This window comes from Budorcas taxicolor, chromosome 11 (genome assembly GCF_023091745.1).
Source record: "Budorcas taxicolor isolate Tak-1 chromosome 11, Takin1.1, whole genome shotgun sequence".
In the NCBI taxonomy this organism is placed as follows: domain Eukaryota; kingdom Metazoa; phylum Chordata; class Mammalia; order Artiodactyla; family Bovidae; genus Budorcas; species Budorcas taxicolor.
This window is the reverse complement of record NC_068920.1, coordinates 153,439,744-153,461,955: the sequence shown is the minus strand read 5'-3', so window position 1 is coordinate 153,461,955 and position 22,212 is coordinate 153,439,744. Positions and strand designations below refer to the sequence as shown.

The 22,212-nt window shown below is 44.5% G+C and overlaps 1 protein-coding gene across 3 annotated transcripts in view; it reads right to left on the bottom strand.

Moving 5' to 3' along the window:
- The window catches only part of RABGAP1 (RAB GTPase activating protein 1), a 153,264-nt gene that overhangs the window by 5,076 nt on the left and 125,976 nt on the right, over nucleotides 1-22,212 (bottom strand). For all 3 annotated transcript variants that reach the window (XM_052649497.1, XM_052649495.1, XM_052649496.1), the window contains 4 exons: nucleotides 13,595-13,687; nucleotides 12,864-12,974; nucleotides 1,556-1,660; nucleotides 642-725 (listed from right to left, as the gene is read on the bottom strand). In XM_052649497.1, coding sequence (XP_052505457.1) covers nucleotides 642-725; nucleotides 1,556-1,660; nucleotides 12,864-12,974; nucleotides 13,595-13,687 — 393 coding nt within the window. The remainder of the gene's footprint in view (nucleotides 1-641; nucleotides 726-1,555; nucleotides 1,661-12,863; nucleotides 12,975-13,594; nucleotides 13,688-22,212) is intronic.

Sequence of the window (22,212 nt, the reverse complement as noted above, 5' to 3'; positions counted from 1 at the left end):
ATGACAGTCTCTTCAGCAGTGTCATAATCTGCACAGTCTGGTCTCATGGTGAATTCTACAGTGGAGGCTGGACCATGAATTGAGACAGTGCTGAGCGGGAGGGGGCAGATGCCAGGTGGGCAGAGGGTGCTCTGGCTCTGTCACCTCCGCATCCATCAGCCCAGGACCTGCGAGAACCCGTCAGCGCCCGAGTGCACTCGAAGGTCAACGTTACAGACATGCCAGACTCCGGAGCCAGCAAGAGAGCCCAGGACAGAAGGCACAAGGCCAGTTCAGTTAAGCTGTCAGAATGGACCGGCTGGGGACAGGTGGTTCCACATCACAGGACCACACATCAACAGCCAGAGTCTGAAGTGCTCCCAAGAACCAGGGTAGCCTCCAGGGATTAAGTGCCTACTTGTGTGAGGGACCTAGGCCAGGGGCTCCACAAACATCTCTGGACTCCTCACAACAGTTCTCCGGGAGTCACGAGTCCCCCTATTTTACAGCTGAGAATCAGCACAGTAACTCGTCCAGAAGCACAAGGACTCCTGCAGGGCCAGTGGCCGAGTGGGGACACGTGGGGGTGTGGAGAGGAAACCTCTCACGCAGGCGAGCAGAGCGCCCAGAGCATGTGGCCCACTTCCGGGGCACAGACCCACCTGCTTGTAGTCGCCAATGATAGAGCTGTTTTTTTTAATCTCGGATTCTGCCTTGTCGAGTTCCCGACGGCACATTTCTTTTAACTGCGCACAGTAAGAAAAGCAAAGGTGACTGACGGTTGAGGGAGACAGACAGGAAGCCCCGGCAGGAGCTGTGTCGTGCTGTGCTGACCCCACAGTCCCAGAGGGGCGCTCCTGTCTCCTCCCCTTTCTCTCAGCAGTACGAACCCTACTCCTGATGCCGGGAGAGAAGTCAGAACATCGGACAACATCAAACCCTGCTTCAGGTGGGCCTTTGGCTGAAGTCCCTGTCAGTGCAGCCCACACTGGGACCCTGGGCGGAGGACCTAACAGAGCAAACGTCGAGGAGAAGCTGATGGGAGCACGGCTGTTCCTTCAGCGCCTCGGGGGTTACGTGGGACGTCCCCGTCACCGCTCACCTCGGGCCGTCTGACTGAGATGAGAAGCGGGTGGACAGTGAAGCAGAACCAGCCTGCCCAGGGCGCAGCACCCAAAGCTCTTCCTACCCAGGGGCTGTGCTCAGGACAAGCCTCCCAGAGCTGGCTCTGTGGGGAGATAGCTGTGGACAGGGCAAGTAGGGGAGGAGCCACACACTATGAGACGTCTGCTTTCCTTCTGCAGAAATGCTAACCTTTTTGGTCACACTCAGATGCTGACACACAGGAACTTCTGCCCCAGTGAAAGCGTGGGCTTTGCCTCACTGTCTCCTACATTTTAACTATTAAGAAACATTATGTTGCTTTATTCAGTAAGTAAAGAAGGCCTTTGGAGAGAAACTGAAGCCAGTTGTCCCCAGAGTTCTCCAGGGCCAAGAGGAAGCCAGCAGTGAAATCCCCGCTCTCAAGCATCTGCAAGACACAGAGGAGTGTGGGAGGGGCGATGCCCCCCCGTACCTGAGCAGACTCTTCTTCCAGCCTTCTTTTCTCTTCCTCTGCGTCAATCAGCTTCTGTTTGGTCATAAGCAGCTCCTTGTTCAGTGCATCGGCCTTTTCCTCAGCCTGAAACGTTTGAGAGATGCTGTTACAGAAGAAGTGAGAACTGAAAGGGTCTGAATTACGCAGCATAGCCCAACTTTAGGATGAGGAGGAAAGTGTGATGCAAAGAGGAGCTGTGATATGCTCAAGGTCACACTGAGAGGACACTTGGGCATAAGTGCCAGGCCGTCTCCTGCCCAGCGTTGTGTGGGGGAGTGGTAGGCGCTGGCCTCCGGCATCAGCCAGCCTGGCCTCGACTCCCGTCGCTCCCTGACTGTGTGCCACTAGGAAGAGTCACAGAGAACCTATTGGAGCTTCAGGATCTTCATCTGAGGGAAGGCATGGAAAGGATTCCGCACAGTTCTGCTAACATGTAGCAGACACTCGATAAAAGGCAGCCATCATTATTATGAAGACTCAGACTTCTGGTTTTCTTCTCTGAACTCTCAGGATTTTCTCTGCTTCATCAAACACGTTCTGCATTTTGCTCTCGTTCTCATCTGACAAAGGCACCTCCTTCCTGGCACACTCTTTTTCTTATCTGAAATGACCATCTTCCACCCTAGTTTTTTCTAAAGCACACAAAAGTCTGGTGGGCAGATCTTTGGGTCCAAGTGAAAATGATTCACCTGTACCTGACCCACAGAGTCCATTACCCTTGAGTGTCCACTGATAACTGAAGAATGAGAGACTGTAGCATGTGAGAAGGCAGGCAAAGAAAAGGGGCACAAGCTAGATACAGAGCGTCTTTGCAAGCTCCTCACATGCAGCTTCCTTTGACAATGGATGGCGGTTCCCTGAATTTCAACAGTATGTCTGAGGTCACAGAGCTAAGTGTATAACAGTCCCTGCGCCTGCTACCACATCACTCCTCAGACATGTTTTCTTTGGGAGGCATAGGTTCCAGGGGGCTAGGGGCTGAGGCCTTAAGTGGAGAATTGAGAATGGCACACCATGCAACTCAAAAAGCCATTCAGTTCAGTTGCCTAGTTGTGTCTGACTCTTTGTGACCCCATGGACTACAGCACACCAGGCGTCCCATCCATCACCAACTCCTGGAGTTCACTCAAACTCATGTCCATCAAGTTGGTGATGCCATCCAACCATCTCATCTTCTGTTGTCCCCTTCTCCTCCTGCCTTCAATCTTTTCCAGCATCAGGGTCTTTTCCAATGAGTCAGTTCTTTGCATCAGGTGGCCAAAGTATTGGAGTTTCAGCTTCAGCATCAGTCCTTCCAATGAATATTCGGGACTGATTTCCTTTAGGATTGACTGGCTTGGTCTTGCAGTCCAAGGGACTCTCAACAGTCTTTTCTGACACCACAGTTCAAAAGCATCAATTCTTTGGCACTCAGCTTTCTTTACAGTCCATCTCTCACATCCATACATGACTACTGGAAAAACCATAGCTTTGACTAGATGGACCTTTGTTAGCCAAGTAATGTCTCTGCTTTTAAATATGCCGTCTAGCTTGGTCATAGTTTTTCTTCCAGGAGCAAGCATCTTTTAATTTCATGGCTGCAATCACCACTTTCAGTGATTTTGGAGCCCAAGAAAATAAAGTCTGTCGCTGTTTCCCTTGTTTCCCCATCAATTTACCATGAAGTGATGGGACCAGATGCCATGATCTTTTGTTTTTTGAATGTTGAGTTTTAAGCCAGCTTTTTCTCTCTCCTCTTTCACTTTCATCAAAAGGCTCTTCAGTTCCTCTTCACTTTCTGCCATAAGGGTAGTGTTATCTGCATACCTGAGGTTATTGATATTTCTCCTAGCAATCTTGATTCCAGCTTGTGCTTCATCCAGCCTGCCATTTTGCATGATGTACTCTGCATATAAGTTAAATAAGCAGGGTGATAATATACAGCCTTGACGTATTCCTTTCCCTATTTGGAACCGGTCTGTTGTTCCATGTCCAGTTCCAACTGTTGCTTCTTGACCTGCATACAGATTTCTCAGGAGGCACACAAGGTGGTCTGGTATTCCCATCTCTTTATGAATTTTCCAGTTTGTTGTGATCCACAGAGTCAAGGGCTTTGGAGTAGGCAATAAGGCAGAAGTAGATGTTTTTCTGAACTCTCTTTCTTTTCTGATGATCCAACAGATGTTGGCAATTTGATCTCTGGTTCCTCTTTTACAAATCCAGCTTGAACATCTGAAAGTTCTTGGTTCATGTATTGTTGGAGCCTCACTTGGAGAATTTTGAGCATTACTTTGCTACCGTGTGAGAAGAGTGCAACTGTGTGGTAGTTTGAACATTTCTGGCACTGCCTTTCTTTGGGATTGGAATGAAAACTGAACTTTTCCAGTCACGTGGCCACTGCTGAGTTTTCCAAATTTGCTGGCATATTGAGAACAGCACTTTAACAGCATCATCTTTAAGGATTTGAAATAGCTCAACTGGAATTCCATCACTACCACTAGCTTTGTTCGTAGTGATGCTACCTAAGGCCCACTTGACTTTGCATTCCTGGATGTCTGGCTCTAGGTGAGTGATCACACTATCATGATTATCTAGGTCATGAAGATCTCTTTTGTATAATTTTTCTGTGTATTCTTGCCACCTCTTCTTAATATCTTTTGCTTCTGTTAGGTCCATATCATTTCTGTCCTTTTTTGTGCCCATCTTTGCATGAAATGTTCCCTTGGTATCTCTAATTTTCTTGAAGAGATCACTAGTCTTTGCCATTCTATTGTTTTCCTCTATTCCTAAGCCATTAGTTACTGGCAAATTGCACATACTTGTGATTAATGGGGTCCTGGATTAAGCCTGTCTTTGCTGGGGAGTGGCTTATCTTCTCCTCTAGCTCAAACCCAAGCAGCAACTGAGAGGGAAATGAGACTCAAACAACAGAGGAAATAATATGGAGAAAGAAGTCCTGTTAAAGATTTTGTTTTACTTGAATCAACAGAACATCCTGTCACCTCTGCGTCTCTCTCTCAGACCTGAGTAAAGCCTCTGAGCAGTAACCTGTAGCACACACATACATTCTCTCAGTTACTCATCATCACTCGCATAGGAGCTAAGACTGACTCTAACAAGTACAGGACAGCTGGCTCACGAAGGGGATCTTCTAACCCAAGAGTCTTCCTTGCCACCCTGGCTCCAAAATTTAGAAAAATGTTAAGACAGGCAAGTGATTCCCCCAAGCTCACACAGTGAGTGTGGCAGAGCTGGAATCCACGCTATAGGAGCTGACTTGCAATGCTGTGCCCCTTCAACAAGAAAGTGCACGGAGGCCACTGGGCGGGCTGATGGCGGTCCTCTGAGGGCGCCACACTCGCTGCACCGTCACTCCACTTACATAAGTGCAAGAGGAGAGAACATGTGGGATAAACACAAATCCAGAGCTCCACTTCTGGTCATGGAGGACTAACCAGGACCAGACTCACCCATCCCCTGTAAACAAAACACTGGACAAAATATATAAAGTTACCGTCTACTGACCCTGAAAACCAAAGCAGAACTGTGGCTCCTGGGAGAACGGAAACAAGCAAGGTTCTACCACCACTCTGGGTTTCTGCCTCGGGGTACATTCTGGACCAAGGAGCAGGGTGAGGGGTTCTACACAGAGCATACCTCAAAGGGTTATGGAGACAGAGCCAGGGGCTCAGAGAGGCTTTGGCAACTGAAAGCTGTGGGTGAGAGCTCTGGAGATGAAAGAGCTCCAGAACCACTGACAGGGCAGCAGAAGAGAGAACATGAAATCATGAAAATACCCAATTAAACCAAAGAAGGCAGAAAAGGGGAAAAAAAGAAAGAAAAAGCAAATACAACAAATGGGGAACAAATAGCAAGGTGGTAGACTTAAATCTACCATATAAATAATTACATTAAATGTGACTGGTCTAAACACTGCAATTAAAAGGAGGTTGTCAGACGGAATTTGAAAAAGCAAGATCCAACTATATGCTGGTGACAAAATCCCATTTTAACTATAGAGACATAGATATATTAAAAAAAGAATGGAAAAGGATATACCATGCAATACTATGAAGGCTGGAATGGCTATATTAGTATCAGGCAAAGTAGATTTCAGAAGAGTATCACCAACGACAAAGAGGGACATTCCATAGCACCAAGAGTCACTCCTTGAGACTTGAAATGTTTTCATAAAGTCAAATTAAAAGAAACAAAAACTGACATAATGGAAAGGAGAAACAGATTAGGGCACAGAGTTACACATTTCCTCACTGTTCTCTCAGTAAATGATAGAATAAATAAGGAGATAAGCGGCAAGTCTGCAGGAGATTTAACCAACAGTGAGTCAACTGGATCGAAGTGATGTTTACACAACACTCCACCTACAACAACAGGACACACGTTCCAAGAACATGTGGCACATTCAACCCAAACGGACCATGCAAAGTCCCCCAATAAAGCAGAAGTATGCTTTTCATGTTGCTGTTCACGCATTAAGTCCTGTCTGAAGTTCTGTGACCTCAAGGACTGCAGCATGCCAGGCTCCCATGTACTCCACTTTTCTCCAGAGTCAGCTCAAATTCATGTCCATTGAGTTGGTAATGCTAGCCGATCATCTTATCCTCTGTCACCCCCTTCTCGAGCCCTCAATCTTTCCCAGCATCGGGGTCTTCTCCAATGAGTCGGTTTTTTGCATCAGGTGGCCAAAGTAATAGAGCTTCAGCTTCAGCAACAGTCCTTCTAATGATTATTCAGAGTTGATTCCCTTTAGGATTGACTGGTTTGATCTCCTTGCTGTCAACGGACTCTCAAGAGTCTTTTCTCTGGCACCACAATTTGAAACCAAGAATCCTTCAGCGCTCAACCTTCTTTATGGTCCAACTCACATTCGTGCACGACTACTGGAAAAAAACACAGCTTTGGCTATAAGGACCTTTGTCAGCAAAGTGATGTCTCTGCTTTTTAATACACTGTCTAGATTTGTCGTGGCTTTTCCTCCAAGGATCTGGCTACCCACTCTAGGATCCTTGCCCAGAGAATTCCATGGACAGAAGAGCCTGGTGGGCTACGGTCCATGGGACTGCAAAGAGTTCGACATGACTGAATGGCTAACACTTTCACTTTCCACTCTCACTTCCTACCAAGGAGCAAGCATCTTCTAATTTCTTGGCTGTAGTCACCGTCTGCAGTGATTCTGGAACCCAAGAAAATAAAATCTGTCACTGCTTCCACTTTTCCCCCTTATATTTACTATGAAGTGAATTGCCAATATCCGCTGGATCATCAAAAAAGCAACAGAGTTCCAGAAAAGCATCTATTTCTGCTTCATTGACTATGCCAAAGCCTTTGACTGTGTGGATCACAATAAACTGTGGAAAATTCTGAAAGACATGGGAATATCAGACTACCTGACCTGCCTCTTGAGAAACCTATATGCAGGTCAGGAAGCAACAATTAGAACTGGATATGGAACAACAGACTGGTTTCAATAGGAAAAGGAGTGCATCAAGGCTGTATATTGTCACCCTGCTTGTTTAACTTATATGCAGAGTACATCATGAGAAACGCTGGGCTGGAAGAAGCACAAGCTGGAATCAAGATTGCCGGGAGAAATATCAATGACCTCGGATATGCAAATGACACCACCCTTATGGGAGAAACTGACGAGGAACTAAAAAGCCTCTTGATGAAAGTGAAAGAGTGAAAAAGTTGGCTTAAAGCTCAACATTCAGAAAACGAAGATCATGGCATCCGGTCCCATCACTTCATGGGAAATAGATGGGCAAACAGTGGAAACAGTGTCAAGACTTTATTTTTTGGGCTCCAAAATCACTGCAGATGGTGACTGCAGCCATGAAATTAAAAGATGCTTGCTCTTTGGAAGAAAGTTATGACCAACCTAGATAGCATATTCAAAAGCAGAGACATTACTTTGCCAACAAAGGTCCGTCTAGTCAAAGCTATGATTTTTCCTGTGGTCAGGTATGGATGTGAGAGTTGGACTGTGAAGAAAGCTGAGCACTGAAGAATTGATGCTTTTGAACTGCGGCGTTGAAGACTCTTGAGAGTCCCTTGGACTGCAAGGAGATCCATCCAGTCCATCCTAAAGGAGATCAGTCCTGGGTGTTCATTGGAAGGACTGATGCTGAAGCTGAAATTCCAATACTCTCTTGGACTGAAAGGAGAGCCAACCAGTCCATTCTGAAGGAGATCAACCCTGGGCTTCCTTTGGAAGGAATGATGCTAAAGCTGAAACTCCAGTACTTTGGCCACCTCATGTGAAGAGTTGACTCATGGGAAAAGACTCTGATGCTGGGAGGGATTGAGGGCAGGAGGAGAAGGGGACGACAGAGGATGAGATGGCTGGATGGCATCACCGACTCGATGGACATGAGTTTGGGTGAACTCTGGGAGTTGGTGATGGACAGGGAGGCATGCTGTGCTGCGATTCATGGGTTCGCAAAAAGTCAGACACGACTGAGTGACTGAACTGAACTGATGGAACCGGATGCCATGATCTTAGTTTTTTGACTGTTGAGTTTCAAGCCAGCAGTTTTTCACCCTCAAGAAGCTCTTTAGTTCCTCTTCACTTTCTGCCATTAGAGTGGTATCTTCTACATATCTAAGGTTGTTGATATTTCGCCTGGCAATTTTGATTCCAGCTTGTGATTCATCCAGCCTGGCATTTCGCCTGATGTACTCTGCATGTAAGTTAAATAAACAGGGAGACAATATACAGCCTTGTTGTATTCCTTTTGCACCAGTCAGTTGCTTCATGTCCAGTTCTAACTGTTGCTTCTTGACCTGCATATAGGTTTCTCAGGAGACAGGTAAGGTGATCTGGTACTCCCATCTCTAAGAATTTCCCACAGTTTGTTGTGACCCACAGACACTGGTATAGCAGAGAGTCAAAGGCTTTAGCATAGCCAATGAAGCAAAAGTAGATGTTTTTTTCTGGAATTCCCTTGCTTTTTCCATGATCCAACAAATGTTGGCAATTTAATCTCTGGTTCCTCTGCCTTTTCTAAACCCAGTTTGTATATCTAGAAGTTCTTGGTTCATGTACTGCTGAGCCTAGCTTGAAGGATTTTGAGCATAACCTTGCTAGCATGGGAAATGAGCACACTTATACAGCAGTTTGAACATTTTTTGGCAAAAGTATGCTTTAGAAGTATTACAATCAGGAAAAGTATGTACCCTGATGACAAATGAATTAAATCAGAAATCAACGAACAGAAAAACTTCTGGGATAAACCCCTAATAGTTAAAAATTGAACAACACACTACTAATTAACTCAGAGATCAAAGAAATCACAAGAACTGAATGAAAATAAAAACACAACACATCAGAATGTGTGAGATGTAGCTGAAATAGTGCCTCAGTCTTTTTAAAAAGACTAAAGGTCCAAATCAATGACTAAGTTTCCTCTTTAAGAAGCTAGAAAAAGAGCAGGTTAAACCAAAAGAAAAGGAGAAGCAGATAATAAAAAGCAGAAATCAATAAAACAAAAAGGAAAAAAGTCAACAAAACCAAAAGCTGGGTTTTAAAGAGATCAACACAGTTGATATACTTCTAGTTAGATAAGGAAAAAAGAGAAAAGACACAAATTACCCATATCAGGCATAAAAGAGAGAAGGCTTCAACAGATCCTATAAACATCAAAAGAATGAGTGAATATCAATGATTTTTTATGCCAATACATTTGACAACTAAGATGAAATGGATAAATCACTTGAAAGGCACAAACTATAAGGATCTACACATGAAGATTAGGAAATCTAAATAGCTCTGTATCTGAAAATAAACTGAAATTATAATTAAATAATTTCCGGTTAAGAAAACTCCAGGCTCATGTGCCCTCACTAGGATATTAAATCAAAGATTCACTCAAATAACAATCCCACATAAAATCCTTAAAAAACATTAGGGAATACTTCCCAGTTCACTTTAGAAGGCCAGCATTTCCCTGATATCAAACCCATATTAAAACATTAATGAAACCCTATACACAAATATTCGTCTGGAACACAAAAATCTTTAATACAAATAAAAATCTTTAAAAAAAGTAAACCTCAAGTTTCTTACGAATGCAGAGTTTGCATACAGTGAAAAACAGCAAATAATCACCTCAACAGATGCAGGAAGAGCATTTGACCAAATTTAACAGCCACTCATGATAACAACTTTCAGCAAATAGGAAGAAAGGAGGACTTCCTCAGCTTGATCTACAGAAAACCTGGAGCTAACATCTGGAACAAGGCCCACTCTCACATCCAACATTGTTCCCAGGGTCCTAGTCAGTGCAGGAAGGCAAGGGGAAAAAGGCAGAATGGCTTGAAAGGACGTAAAACTGTCTTTATTCAGAGATGATATGATTATGTATGTGGAAAATCCTAAAAAACAAACAAGAAGGCTACTAGAGTTAAGTGAATTTAGCAAGGTCACAGGATACAAACTCAAGTAATCAACTGTATTTCTAGAGACTAGCAATAGGAAAATTCAATGAAGAAAACGATGCCCGTAATAACAGATCAAACCATGTGCACATCTTGTAAACAAAACTAAAAACGATCTAAATTAATGAAAATTGTACCATAATCATGGACTGGAACGTCCAAGGATTATTTAGATGTTAGTACTCCTCAAGCTGATTTATAGATTCAACACAACCCCACTCAAAATCCCAGAAGGCTTTTATTTTTAGAAGTTGAGAAACTGATTCTCTTACGTATATGTAAATGCAACTTACTTACAATAGCCAAACTATTAAAAAAAGAAACCAAAAACACAAAGTTGGAGGATTCACATGACCTGATCTGAAGATTGGTAACGCTGCAATAATTAAAACAGTGTGGTATTGGCATAAGGAGAGACATATACATCAATGGAGCAGAGAGAGAATCAAGGAGACCCGTACATACAGGGTCAATCGATTTCTGATAGAGCCCAAAGTAATGCAATGGGGAAAGCTTGCAACTTGCTCAAGGTCAGAGAACTAGAATGCAGGGGAGCCAGAATTCAAATCCCAGCAGGTGTGCCACTAAGTCTGTTTCCATCGCTCTCACATTATGTGGTCTCAGTGTAGACGGCAGCCATGCAGGAGAGGGTGCAGACGGGGCCTTACACAGGTTCCCTCAGTCTTGAGCACCAATGTCAGGCCCCATTTCATAGAGGAGAAGGCTTGGATGGGGTCACCTACAGACTCAGTGGCTGACTGGGGATTTCTCCATAGCTGCTGTGTGATGGACAAGTCACAGAAATGACAGGTGAGGAATAACAAAAATGACAGAAAATTAACTGGAAATACAATGAGGGTTCTGGAAATCCTTTAAGCCACAAACCAGAGCTTTTCTCTGGGATGCAGAAAGGGAAGTATGAAAAGGCATGAAGAAGTTCTTTCAAAAATCTAACACCCTGAAGTCAAATAATGGTGAAAAGACCGCACATTCTTCACTTCAGCACCTAGCTGATTTTCAGTGATGATCCAACAGAAATGAGAGAAAACTAACTTGGAAGGGGACTCAATGTTTAGCGCAAAAACATCTATCTTCTCGGCACTCGTGATGGCTGGACTTGGGACCTCAGTTTGCTATTTCTGAGCTCAAGAGGCAGCAGGGGTCCTGCTCCTCTGAGCCAGAAGTGTCAGGCCAGCTGGGTTTCAATCTAAGGGCTCTGCCACTGATTAACACTGCTGCTGCTGCTAAATCGCTTCAGTCGTGTCCGACCCTGTGCAACCCCATAGACGGCAGCCCACCAGGCTCCCCCGTCCCTGGGATTCTCCAGGCAAGAACACTGGAGTGGATTGCCATGTCCTTCTCCAATGCAGGAAAGTGAAAAGTTAAAGTGAAGTCACTCAGTAGTGTCCGACTCTTAGCGACCCCATGGACTGCAGCCTACCAGGCTCCTCCATCCAGGGGATTTTCCAGGCAAGAGTACTGGAGTGGGGTGCCATTGCCTTCTCCGCTGATTAACACTGGGACTGTGTAAGACATTTAGCCTCTTCTGGCCTCCTCAGTGAAACTGTATCCCTTTCACAAGGGTTTCCTGGAGGGTTTAACATTAAGTACAGAGCACTGTGCAGCACCTGGAACTCCTTAAGGGTTTAGGAAACACTCTGAAAGATGTCAGTATATTTTTGGTGTAGTTATGATATCAAATCACAGCTTCTTGTTTCATATTTACTCTGGAGGCAGTGTGGCATCACAGATAAAGCCTGGGCATTCCGATTAGATGCACTTGGGTTATATTCCTGGCTCTGCTTCTTCCTGGGTGCCTTCCTCTCTAAGAGAAGTAATATGAACCAGTAGATACCGCCATCTCTTTCTCTTCATCTGATGCACGAATCACTTGGAGAATCTAAGGAGGCTGAAGAAATACAGTAGCACACAGGATTTTCATACATGTTTGGTAGACGTCAAGACCTTATGAAGTTCATATATCCTATGGGGTTCAACATATTATGTAAGTTCCTTGTTAACCCTCAACAGTCTAAGCCTGTCTCTAGAAAATCAATGAGCAGAAAACTGACAGGAAAATCTAAGTCAGGTGCTGCCAAACTCTGTCCAAGCGCCAAATCCAGCCTGCCACCTATTCTCCTAAATAAAGTTTTATTGGAACATCGCCATGCTCATCTGTTTTATTGTCCATGGCTCCTTTCTGTGACAATGGCAGAGTTACATAGTTGCAACAGAGACCATATGGCCCACCGAGTCATGTCTGTCTCTTTATAGAAAAAGTCTGCCAACATCTGACCTCAACCATGAATGAGAGAGTGCACCATGGGAAGCCTGCAGTACAGAAAATGGACAACACCCTGCCAGGAATGCCATCAGCTCAAACTTTTCAAGATTAAGAGAAGCAAAGAAAAACAGAACATCTGCCAGCAGAGATTCCTGATGAAATCGCAAGCTGTGGAGGCACTGGGCTTTATTACAACTGGCAATGGTTATGCAAAAGGCACATGATATCCAGGATGACAAAATCTGTTCTTGTCTTAGGGGTAAGTTAAGGAAATTACAGTGATTAAATGCTACTGACAACTGTAATAACTTAAGAATCAGCCGAAGAGGTCTTTCAATCCATGTCTGGAGAGGTGTGCAGGGACTGCACGTATAACGAGAGAAGAGTGTGGAAAGGAGGGCTTAATGAGATCATCAATGACCCCTGAAGGAAAGGGAGGAACAGTACCGACAAGAGGAGGTCCTCCTAAGAGGGAAACACTAGAATAAACACGAAAACTTCAGGATTTCACCTGATTAAGGGAGAAGGGTCTCAATGCAAGCATCTTTTCAGACAAGGGAGACTTACGTTATCCAGGTCTTTTCGCAGTGCAATCTTGCTGGTCACCAGCTCATGGGCTAAGTCGTCATTTTCCTGTTCCAACCTCATGTTAGCTTCTTGTAGGCGCCTATTCTCTCGCTGATGGGTGGGGAGAAACCAGTTGCAGACATAAAGATCAGATGGAAATGACAACTTTTCAGGTTAACCCTCAAAACTAATTGCTGAGACCGATGGGAATCCGGGGAGATGTGGCTGGCCCCAGTGTGCCGCCAAGCAACAGTTCCTTCCTTGCTGTTTCCACTGATTCAACTAACTGTCAGGCAGTTGAGTGAGTGAGTGAGTGAAGTCACTCAGTCGTGTCTGACTCTTTGCGACCCCATAGACTGTAGCCTACCAGGCTCCTCCGTCCATGGGATTTTCCAGGCAAGAGTACTGGAGTGGGTTGCCATTTCCTTCTTCAGAGGATTTTCCCGACCCAGGGATCAAACCGGGTCTCCCGCATTGTAGGCAGACGCTTTACTGACTGAGCCACAAGGGAAGCCCCTAACTGTGACAAAAGCCCATGGAACTGTAACCAACTAGACAACTAGCAAGAAGCGAAGCAAGTCTTGCTTTCTCTTTTGCAAACTCAAACTGGAACTGGAACCTAGAAACAGTGAAACTAAATTTTAAACAGAACTCACTAAAGTTAATTATAGGCACAATTTTCTGAAGTGAAAGGCTGAAGGCACTTCACATCACTTAGGCCATAAACAAACCTCAAATCGCTCGATGGGGTCTTCTTGTTGGGCCTGCTGTTCCCTCATGGTGTGATATTCTTTTTCATATTTTTTCAACTTCTTCTGACTAATCTGTAGGATAGAGCACAGCATAAATTAAAAAGCATCAGGAAAAGGTGGGTGCTTCAAGGCTTGCACTGAAGACCAAGATCTCTACTGACCTTGGCATCCCAAGTTAACCACCGAAGTGGTTACTTCCTGCACATAAGCCCAGAAGCTAAAATTCTTACTCAAATTTAGGGGTTTGTGGGGGGGGGCGGATAATTGGTTCCTGAAGATTTTACCATGGGTGTCAGAATGAACATCCAACAGATGACCCCTCCTATCTGAGTTCTAGGTCTGATTATTTGTTCTTTCCCTCCTCCTCAGGCACCATTTTCTTCAGCACATACTAGCAACGCTGCAGGTGCTTTCATTCTCTGACCTCACAACCTCTCCACAAGGTGTGGTATTAATGGCCTCAATTTATAGGCAACTTAACTGAGAAGTAAGGAAGTTAGGTAACTTGACCACAGCCACTCAGTTAGGGACTGGCAGATCCAGGATTTGCGCCAGGCCGTTAGACACTATCCGAAGTCCAAGCTGTAGCCATCTCACTATCTACCTTCTACCACTTTCCTTTCCATTAGCACCTTCTGTGCTGCCTTCAAACAGGCATACTTCTCTCTGCCCTTAAATTCTTCCATCTCACTGAACTACTGTCCTCTTTCTCTCAAGCTTGTTCTTACCAACTACTGCAAACTGCTATACTGCTGACTCACACACCTAACTTTCAGCCCCCAGTTTCAGGTTAATTGGGCTTTCCTGGTGGTTCAGATGGCAAAGAATCCACCTGCAATGCAGGAGAGCAGGGTTCAGTCTCTGGGTTGGAAAGATCCCCCAGAGAAGGAAATGGCCACCCATTCTAGTATTCTTGCCTGGAGAATTTCATGGCCAGAGGAGCCTGGCGGGTTTCAGTCCATGGAGTGTGTTACAGTCCATGGAGCGTGTTACAGTCCATGGAGCTGCAACAGCGTTGAACATGACCGAGCCACTAACACCTTCCAGGCTAATCAGGCATCTCAGGGCTAGTCTAGTCCAACATCCTTATTTTACAGATGAAAACCTGAGGTGCAGAAAGGGGACAGGACAGGCCTGAGCTTGCAGCAGGCCCGTGTCGGCCTCTCCTAGTCCCTGCTCATCATTCTTCCCTTCCTGTCTCACTTGAGCTGCCTGGTGTTCCCCTACCACTGATTCTGCGGACACCTGCCCCAGTCGTCTGTTTACAGGTATGCCCCAATCAGAGATTACTCTTGGAGTTCGGCTGCTCAAAGGGAGGCAGCCAGGAGCCTACCAGCACTATGCCCTTGCTGCAGGCTATAAAGATGCCCACTAAACACCACTGGGGTGAGGCTGCAAGCGGGAAAGTGGTACCCCTAAGCCTAGATCTTCTGTGGTTTAAGGCTAATACTGGGACGAATGTTTATTATGTGTGTAACTGATTCACAAAGAAAGCACCCAAATAAAACATTGGCGTGATCAGTAAATTCATAAACAATCTGAACAAATCAATAGTAGAGGGACAGAAAACTGAGGCTTGTGGGCGGCCAACACTTCCTCCCAGTACTCTCTCCTGTCAGTCTGTGTAAATGACAAAGGGCCGGCAGAGATACAAGGCTCCTCAAGTGCTTTGTGAGAAAGAAAAGCTGATGCCAAACCCTATAAAACATCCTCACGGGTCCTTCAGGATCCCTCGACTTTTCATTCTCATGCTGTGGTGACAAAGAATGAACATTTCCTCCATAACCATTCATTTGGCTAGTTACAAAATACTGTCTTCTACATCTCATTATCCCTTATTATAAATGTCTCATTCTTAGAGTAAAAGGGTGGGTCCCCCTCAGCTTTATAACAGAAGCTGGTGTGTGATGAGTGCCCTGTGAGCACCAGACCCTGTACACGTGTTATCTCACCTGGTTCTTACATTTTTGTGACAGGACATGGGCATGTCTCCGTGTGTTTACTAGGTTTTCCACATTTTCTGCATTGAGGACAAATTACATTTATAACTGAGTTAACAATGTGACTGCTGTTTAAAAACAATGCTCATAAGTTGGGCTCCTCTGAGACAGAGCTCTGGCATTCTCTCCACGGACGGCGCTGCTCCGGAGCTCTAACTGCTTGCTTAATTTTCAGCCTCAATTCTCGGTCTCTCTCTTCCTCCCTCTTTCCCTTAAATGCCTTAACCCCAACCCCATCACAAACGAAAAATAAACACAACATTGCTCACAGTGGGTTCATAGCTGACTCTGACTTCCAGAGTGCGTGGCTATATAGTCAACTGGCTCAAGCTGCCTCTGAGTCAGAGACTCATTAAGACTGATGCCTGATAACTGAGTGAGGAATGAGAAGTGTCAGTAGGAAAAGCAGCAACTCAAGTGTCTTTATGAGGCTGCACCCAGGAGAGACCAGTGCCTCTCAGCCTGCGTACCCCATCATTAGCGCCTTCTCCAGGTCAGAGACAGGCCTCACTTGCTGCTGTCCCTGCTCTGCACAAAGAGAGTGCCCAGGAATGCTTGCTAAATGAAGGAGAGACGACCCCTCACTCCATCCCTTAGCACTGACCTGTCTTCTAAATGGAAATGGCAACCAAAGCCAACGGACGCTTCAAGCCTGGTCCCTCGGCCTGTGCAGCCTGGTGTCCGGATCACTCCTGTTCACCTTTGAGATCAGAGCTCCAGATCACTTCTTTAGTGAACCCTTCCTGACACCCTCTTCCCCCTTCAGGCTAAGTCTTTCATTATATATTCTCATAGCATAGAGCCAAATCCTGCATGGTACCTGTCCAAGTCCACGATTATTTATTTATGCGCTTACTCGACTGTCTGTCTTCCCACTAGGAAAAAGGCCACATCTGTTCTGCTTAGCAGCATATCTCTAGTGCCCAGCTCAATGCCTGGAACATAATCAGCACTTAATAGTCAGCTGCTGAACAAATCAAAGCCAAAGGCCTTCCTTTTTTTAATCTAATAAGGATCCAAGAAGGGGCATTTATTTATCCAGTAGTTGAGCCCCACTATGTGCAACGTTCTTTGCTAGGCATTAATGATACAAAAATATATATAGATCAGGATATGCAAACTCCACAAGGGCAGGAACTCTGCACTGTGAAACTCCTAATGCCTGGTACACAGGAAACATGAAAATACTTAATGAAGAGACACAGCTCCCGCCCCTTAAAAGTCCAAGATTCATTTTGTCTCTCTTACTTTCACCACTGCAATTTAAACTGAATTCAAGAAAAACAGAAGTGATGGAATAAGCCCCTGAGCTCCAAATCACACCCACTGTTGGCTGACTCCCATCAGAAGGCTGTGGAAGTCACAGTTTCACACATTTGCCCTGCAAGAAGGTTAAATTTGAAATCTGTTTAAATGTACTTTCAAGGAGGAAAAAATTCTAATCATTTCCTGGGCTAAGGCTAAGTCTGCAATTTAGAGAAAACCAACTGTATACCTCATCTCAATTAGTACAAGATTCTTAACACTGTTTGAGACGGCATCACTTTGAATATCCTGAGAGCCAAGGTTCCCACTAAAATGTACAGATGCTAACTCCACCCCCACCTCGCTCCCAGCAATAACACATTCTACATACCATTTCAGAGGGCTCATGGGCTCCCTGAGGCCCATCCATAGTCCCAGGTTAAGAAACCCTGAATTAGAGAGAAGGTGGACACTTGGAACATGCCAGTTGGATATTTTGGTAGAAGTTAAAAAAAAAAAATCAGCCTAAAACACCTTTTCCTTGGTCACTCACTTGTCGTTAATCTGTCATAGGAAGTGGATAAGGTTCTCTCTTAAAACACGTGCTACTTCCCCTGGGAAAGCTGGCCCCTGACCAGCCCCTGGAATAGACAGGGATGTTCTGGCCCATGCTGCTGGCTTGGGTGGGAGGGAGACAGAACTATTGGCCACCTAGAGCGTGCACCGAGCAAGGCTTGAGTCCTGACTCCACCGATGACTAACTGTGACTGAGGGCAAGCTACCTTATCTCAGCCTCAGGGTCCTCATCTGGGAAAACCCCAACTGTCCTTATGAGAAGTGCTGTTGTGAGGATCGAATGACAGAACACACATGTAGAGCGGAGAAGAGGACCTGGCACACAGTGAAGTCTTTTAAATAAAGAGTTGCTATGACTTCTTATCTGCATCCTTGCCCTGAATCTGAGGCAGCCATCTGCTGGGCATGTGCTGCAGACAGGGAGCCACTCAAACAAAGTCCATTTAACACAGAAGAGTATGCTGGTAGGAAACAGGAGCTGAGTTTAAAGTTCGCTTCAGAGACCCTTGCAAAGGCCAGAATCCCTGCGGGGCTGGACTCAGAAAATCCAGTGAAGGAGAGAGCCTGCAGGCTGGCAGCTCTGCGCGGCAGGGGTGGAGCTATGTTGTGTGGGTGAGTGGGTACACAGGAAGAGTCTGGTACAGGAAGGAGCTCCTGACCCCAGAGTCCTCAATGCTAAACACAGAAATCTAGCACAAGTCCATCTTCCCTTTTCAGTTAGTGAATAGAAGACCCTGAGATTCACATAGAACTTGCAAGCTAACCTCTACGCTTCCTATTTTCTTTAATCCTCCAAACAACTTTCTGAGATGGGTACAGCAGGGATCATCACCCTCACTGCTGTAGGGGGCAGTGAGGACCCCTCACTGCACGCCCTGGGGAATGGAGCCCTAGACAGGTAAAGTGACTTGTCTGAAGTAAAAGACCCAGTCTGTTCAGTCGCAGCACCAGCATAAGAAAACAAATCTGGGGTGGTTCTTGTTTCTTATTCCTCTCTGTAGCTGAGCTCAGTGTATTCTTGGCATAGAAGACAATCTATAAATGCTCGTTGACATGAACTGACTTAAGCAAAGTAGGTATCTGGGCAGAGGAGATCCAAACCTGGTGGGCCAGAAGAGCACTGGTGTGTCACAGAGCAGCTGCGATGTTAAAGGCATCACCTTATTTCTTTCTCTACAACCTGTTGTGCTAACCTACCTAAGGTCACAAAGCAGAGGCAGAACCAGGGTGAGAGCCAAGGTCGGTGGGACTCCAATGCCTGCACTTAAAACCACTTGAAACAAATCAACACTCTATTTAATTTCTGAGTCTTTTTATTTAATTTGTTCTAACAGTTTAGACTCAAACTCCCTCAAAAATTACTAAATAGAATTAGGTATCCTTGTTCTACCATCAGAGTATTTTCCTAAAGTGCAATCAGCAAGTTATTAGCAGAGGACTCAAACATAGATAAGGACTAAAGCAGAGGAACTTATTAGAATAAGAAGGTAGTAACCACTGCTACCCTTTCAATAACCAGCAAACTTCAGGGTTTACTGCAGAGGAAGAGAGTAACCACTCAGAAGCTTCCTCATGAAATCCAATTCTAAAAGGTAGAACAAGCAAAGACATAAAACTAGCCTGGTCTAGTTACACGGAAAACGGCACTCAGCTACCGTGTACAAAAGGCAAGTTTCAGCACTGACACAGAGACTGAGGTATTCATCATGATATGACGAGTATCGCCAAAAATGGACCAACAGAAGTGGCGCCTGACTCATTCATTCACTCCTCCAGGCACAGTAAAGCACAGTGATGATAAGCATTGATTTCAGAGTCTGAAATTCCTGGGATCTAATCTCAACTCCATCCCTTACTAACTTTGTGCTGGCTGGGAGTTTTCTTCAATTTTCTAAGCTTCAGTATGTGTTACTGTGTTAGTCGCTCAGTCGTGTCGACTCTTTGCGACCCCACGTACTGTAGCCCGCCAGGCTCCTCTGTCCATGGGATTCTCCAGGCAAGAATACTGGAGTGGGTTGCCATTTCCTTCTCCAGGGGATCTTCCCGACCCAGGAATCAAACCCAGGTCTCCTGCACTGCAGGCAGATTCTTTACTCTCTGAGCCACCAAGGAAGCTTCAGTATACACATCTATAAAATGACTTCACATAGGGACTCTAAGGATTAATTCACGATGTGTAGATACTATGCAAGGCTGCTATGAACGTATCAAGAAAAAAAGACTAATACAGTCACTACAAACACAGATCTTAAAACCCAAACAAACACTAACTACACAAATGATTTGAGCAGAGAGTGAAGTTCAAACTAAATACTGCTTTTAGCTCATGATTAAAAACATGCCCTGAATGCAAATATTCCTAAATGCCAAAGAGTCTTCTGTTTCTCCAAACAGCAAATGGTTAGGATTACATTAATTGAGAGATATTACTACTTGCAATAATATCTTTTCTCACAAGTAGTTTTGAAGTCTAGCATATTCACTTTATGTTTTAAACAACAAATTTCAATGAAGCAACAGTTCAGATGTTCTGTTTCACATTAGGCAGGATATCCTACACAACAAGGGTCAAGTCTTTCTTCTTGATCTAAAAAACCCACAGAGCCATCTCTTTTGGCATGGTTCTTGCTTCTTCTAAGCCTCACTTACTGGACTTATTTTTAAAAATTCCATTATAGTCACACGAAGAAACAGTTGCTCTTAAATATTTCTGGAGTCAAAAATTTAAAAGACCTAATTTATTTTTTCCCCATGTCCCCCCACTCAACATGATGCACGGGTTGCCGGGCTCCTAGAACCATTCTCGATCTTCTGGAACAATGTAAATTTAAATCGCGTTTAGATCTTGTATCATAAGTGGAAGCATTTTTTTTCTGTCTCAGCTCACTGACCCATGGAGGAAGAGAAATTCCATAGTTAAATGAGCTGATGTATATGGCTAAATTTTAGATTAAGAGCAGGGGATCTATAACTCAAGAAATTAAAAAAAATTCAGTCTCATAAAACTAAGAAGAAAAAAGAAAGGAAGAAGAAAAGGCCAGGAAAGAAAGAAAAAAAGAGAGGCAAGTGAAGACAGATACAGAGCAAGATTTACAGAGACGAGGAAGACACAGAGCACAGAGAATGCAGACTGTGTGGGCAGCAGACCCACCTTGTGGCCATTTAAGATACTGCCACACCAAACTCTGTTCCTGTCGCCTTTGGCAAAGAGCCATGCAACAGGCTGTCAGAAGACCCTAGTTCCAAGGGGGCTTTTGTCACTGCCCAGTCAAGTGTCAGCTGGGTAAGTCACTTGGCTTCTATAAGCCTCAGTTTCCATGCTTGACTTGCCCTTCACACCTCACAGGGTACTGTGAGGAACCAATGAGATTCTTACAGTATCTATACAAATACTGGAAATTACAACATTGCAACTGCTAAAACACAAAAGACAACAAGAGTCTCCTGGACTATCATGGGAGGTAAAGCATTCCCAATTCCCATCTTAATCAGGAAGTACAACTGAAAAAAGGGAGTCACAACTTTGCTTTTAAATTAAAAAATAATGGAATGGGATTGAATGAGTTACAGAGCCAATATTTCCTTTCTAAATTCTATACCAAGAAACTGAAAAGCTAGTTCCTAAACCATTCACATGGTAGGAATCCCCTTTCCTATGTCCAGAGGGGTCTCTAAACCACCCAAAGATCCTATGCACTCACTGTGCACCCCCCAGGCCCTCCCCATCACGCAGTCCACATAATGCAGGGTTCATCACTGAACTTGCCAATGATTTTTCTTATTTTTGAGTACACAAATTATCACCGTGACTGAAGTCTTTTGCCAATAATTGGCTATTGCCTGTATTGCTAATATTATTTGGTATTAAGTATAGCTGCAAGAATAAAACTAATAATCATCACTAACTCAACTGTACATACCATACCCCACCTTTTAGCAGAAAAGCTCATTCTCTCATGTCCTGGTGAATCTGCAGGTTTTCCAGGCTGAGTCAGTTTCAAGAAAAAATTACTATTCTTCTCACCTGAAGCCATATGCAAGTAGGGAAAATCATCCAAAGTGTACCCTAACCATGCAGAGAGCTTTCCAGGACCAAAAGGAATTTTGTATCTAAGCAAATAATAATGTGAGCTGTGTGGGCTTGTCGACTTTAATTTCTTGGAAGCGTAGGCAAGGAAAAAAAAGACATCAGACACCTCCCATCCGGACTTGGGAAATAAGGAATCCATATATCATTAAAGTGTTTCAAGCTAATGAAAATATAAAAGGTAAGCCTTCGGCTAGATCTATTTTTAAGACTTGCCCAAATCCATGTTAATGCTACTTTGTAAAACACTTGGAAGAAACTCAACAGAAAAGTCACTTATTCACTTGTCCAACCAATATTTATATGTCAGATCCTGTTCTTGTACTGGGGATTCAGCAATAAACAAAAAAGTGCCCTCTGTCAGAGGCTTAATTGCAGCATGGGTAGAGGGGAATGCAGACAATAATCAGCAAATAATGTCAAGTAGAAGTAAGTGAAATGTGGAAAATACAAAAGGATAAGGAGATAGGGTGGAAAGAAAGGGGGAGTGCTACCGTAGACACTGTAATTAGAGAAGGCCTCTCTGGTGACATGTTCACTGAGCCTAAGACTTAAGAGGTTTGGGTAAAGCCATGTGGGCATCAAGGAGAACAACATTACAGGCAGAGAGACCAGCCAGTACAAAGGTCTGAGGAGGGAACAAGCTTGGCGTGTTTGAGAACAGTAAGGAGGCTGGGGTGTCTGAAGTG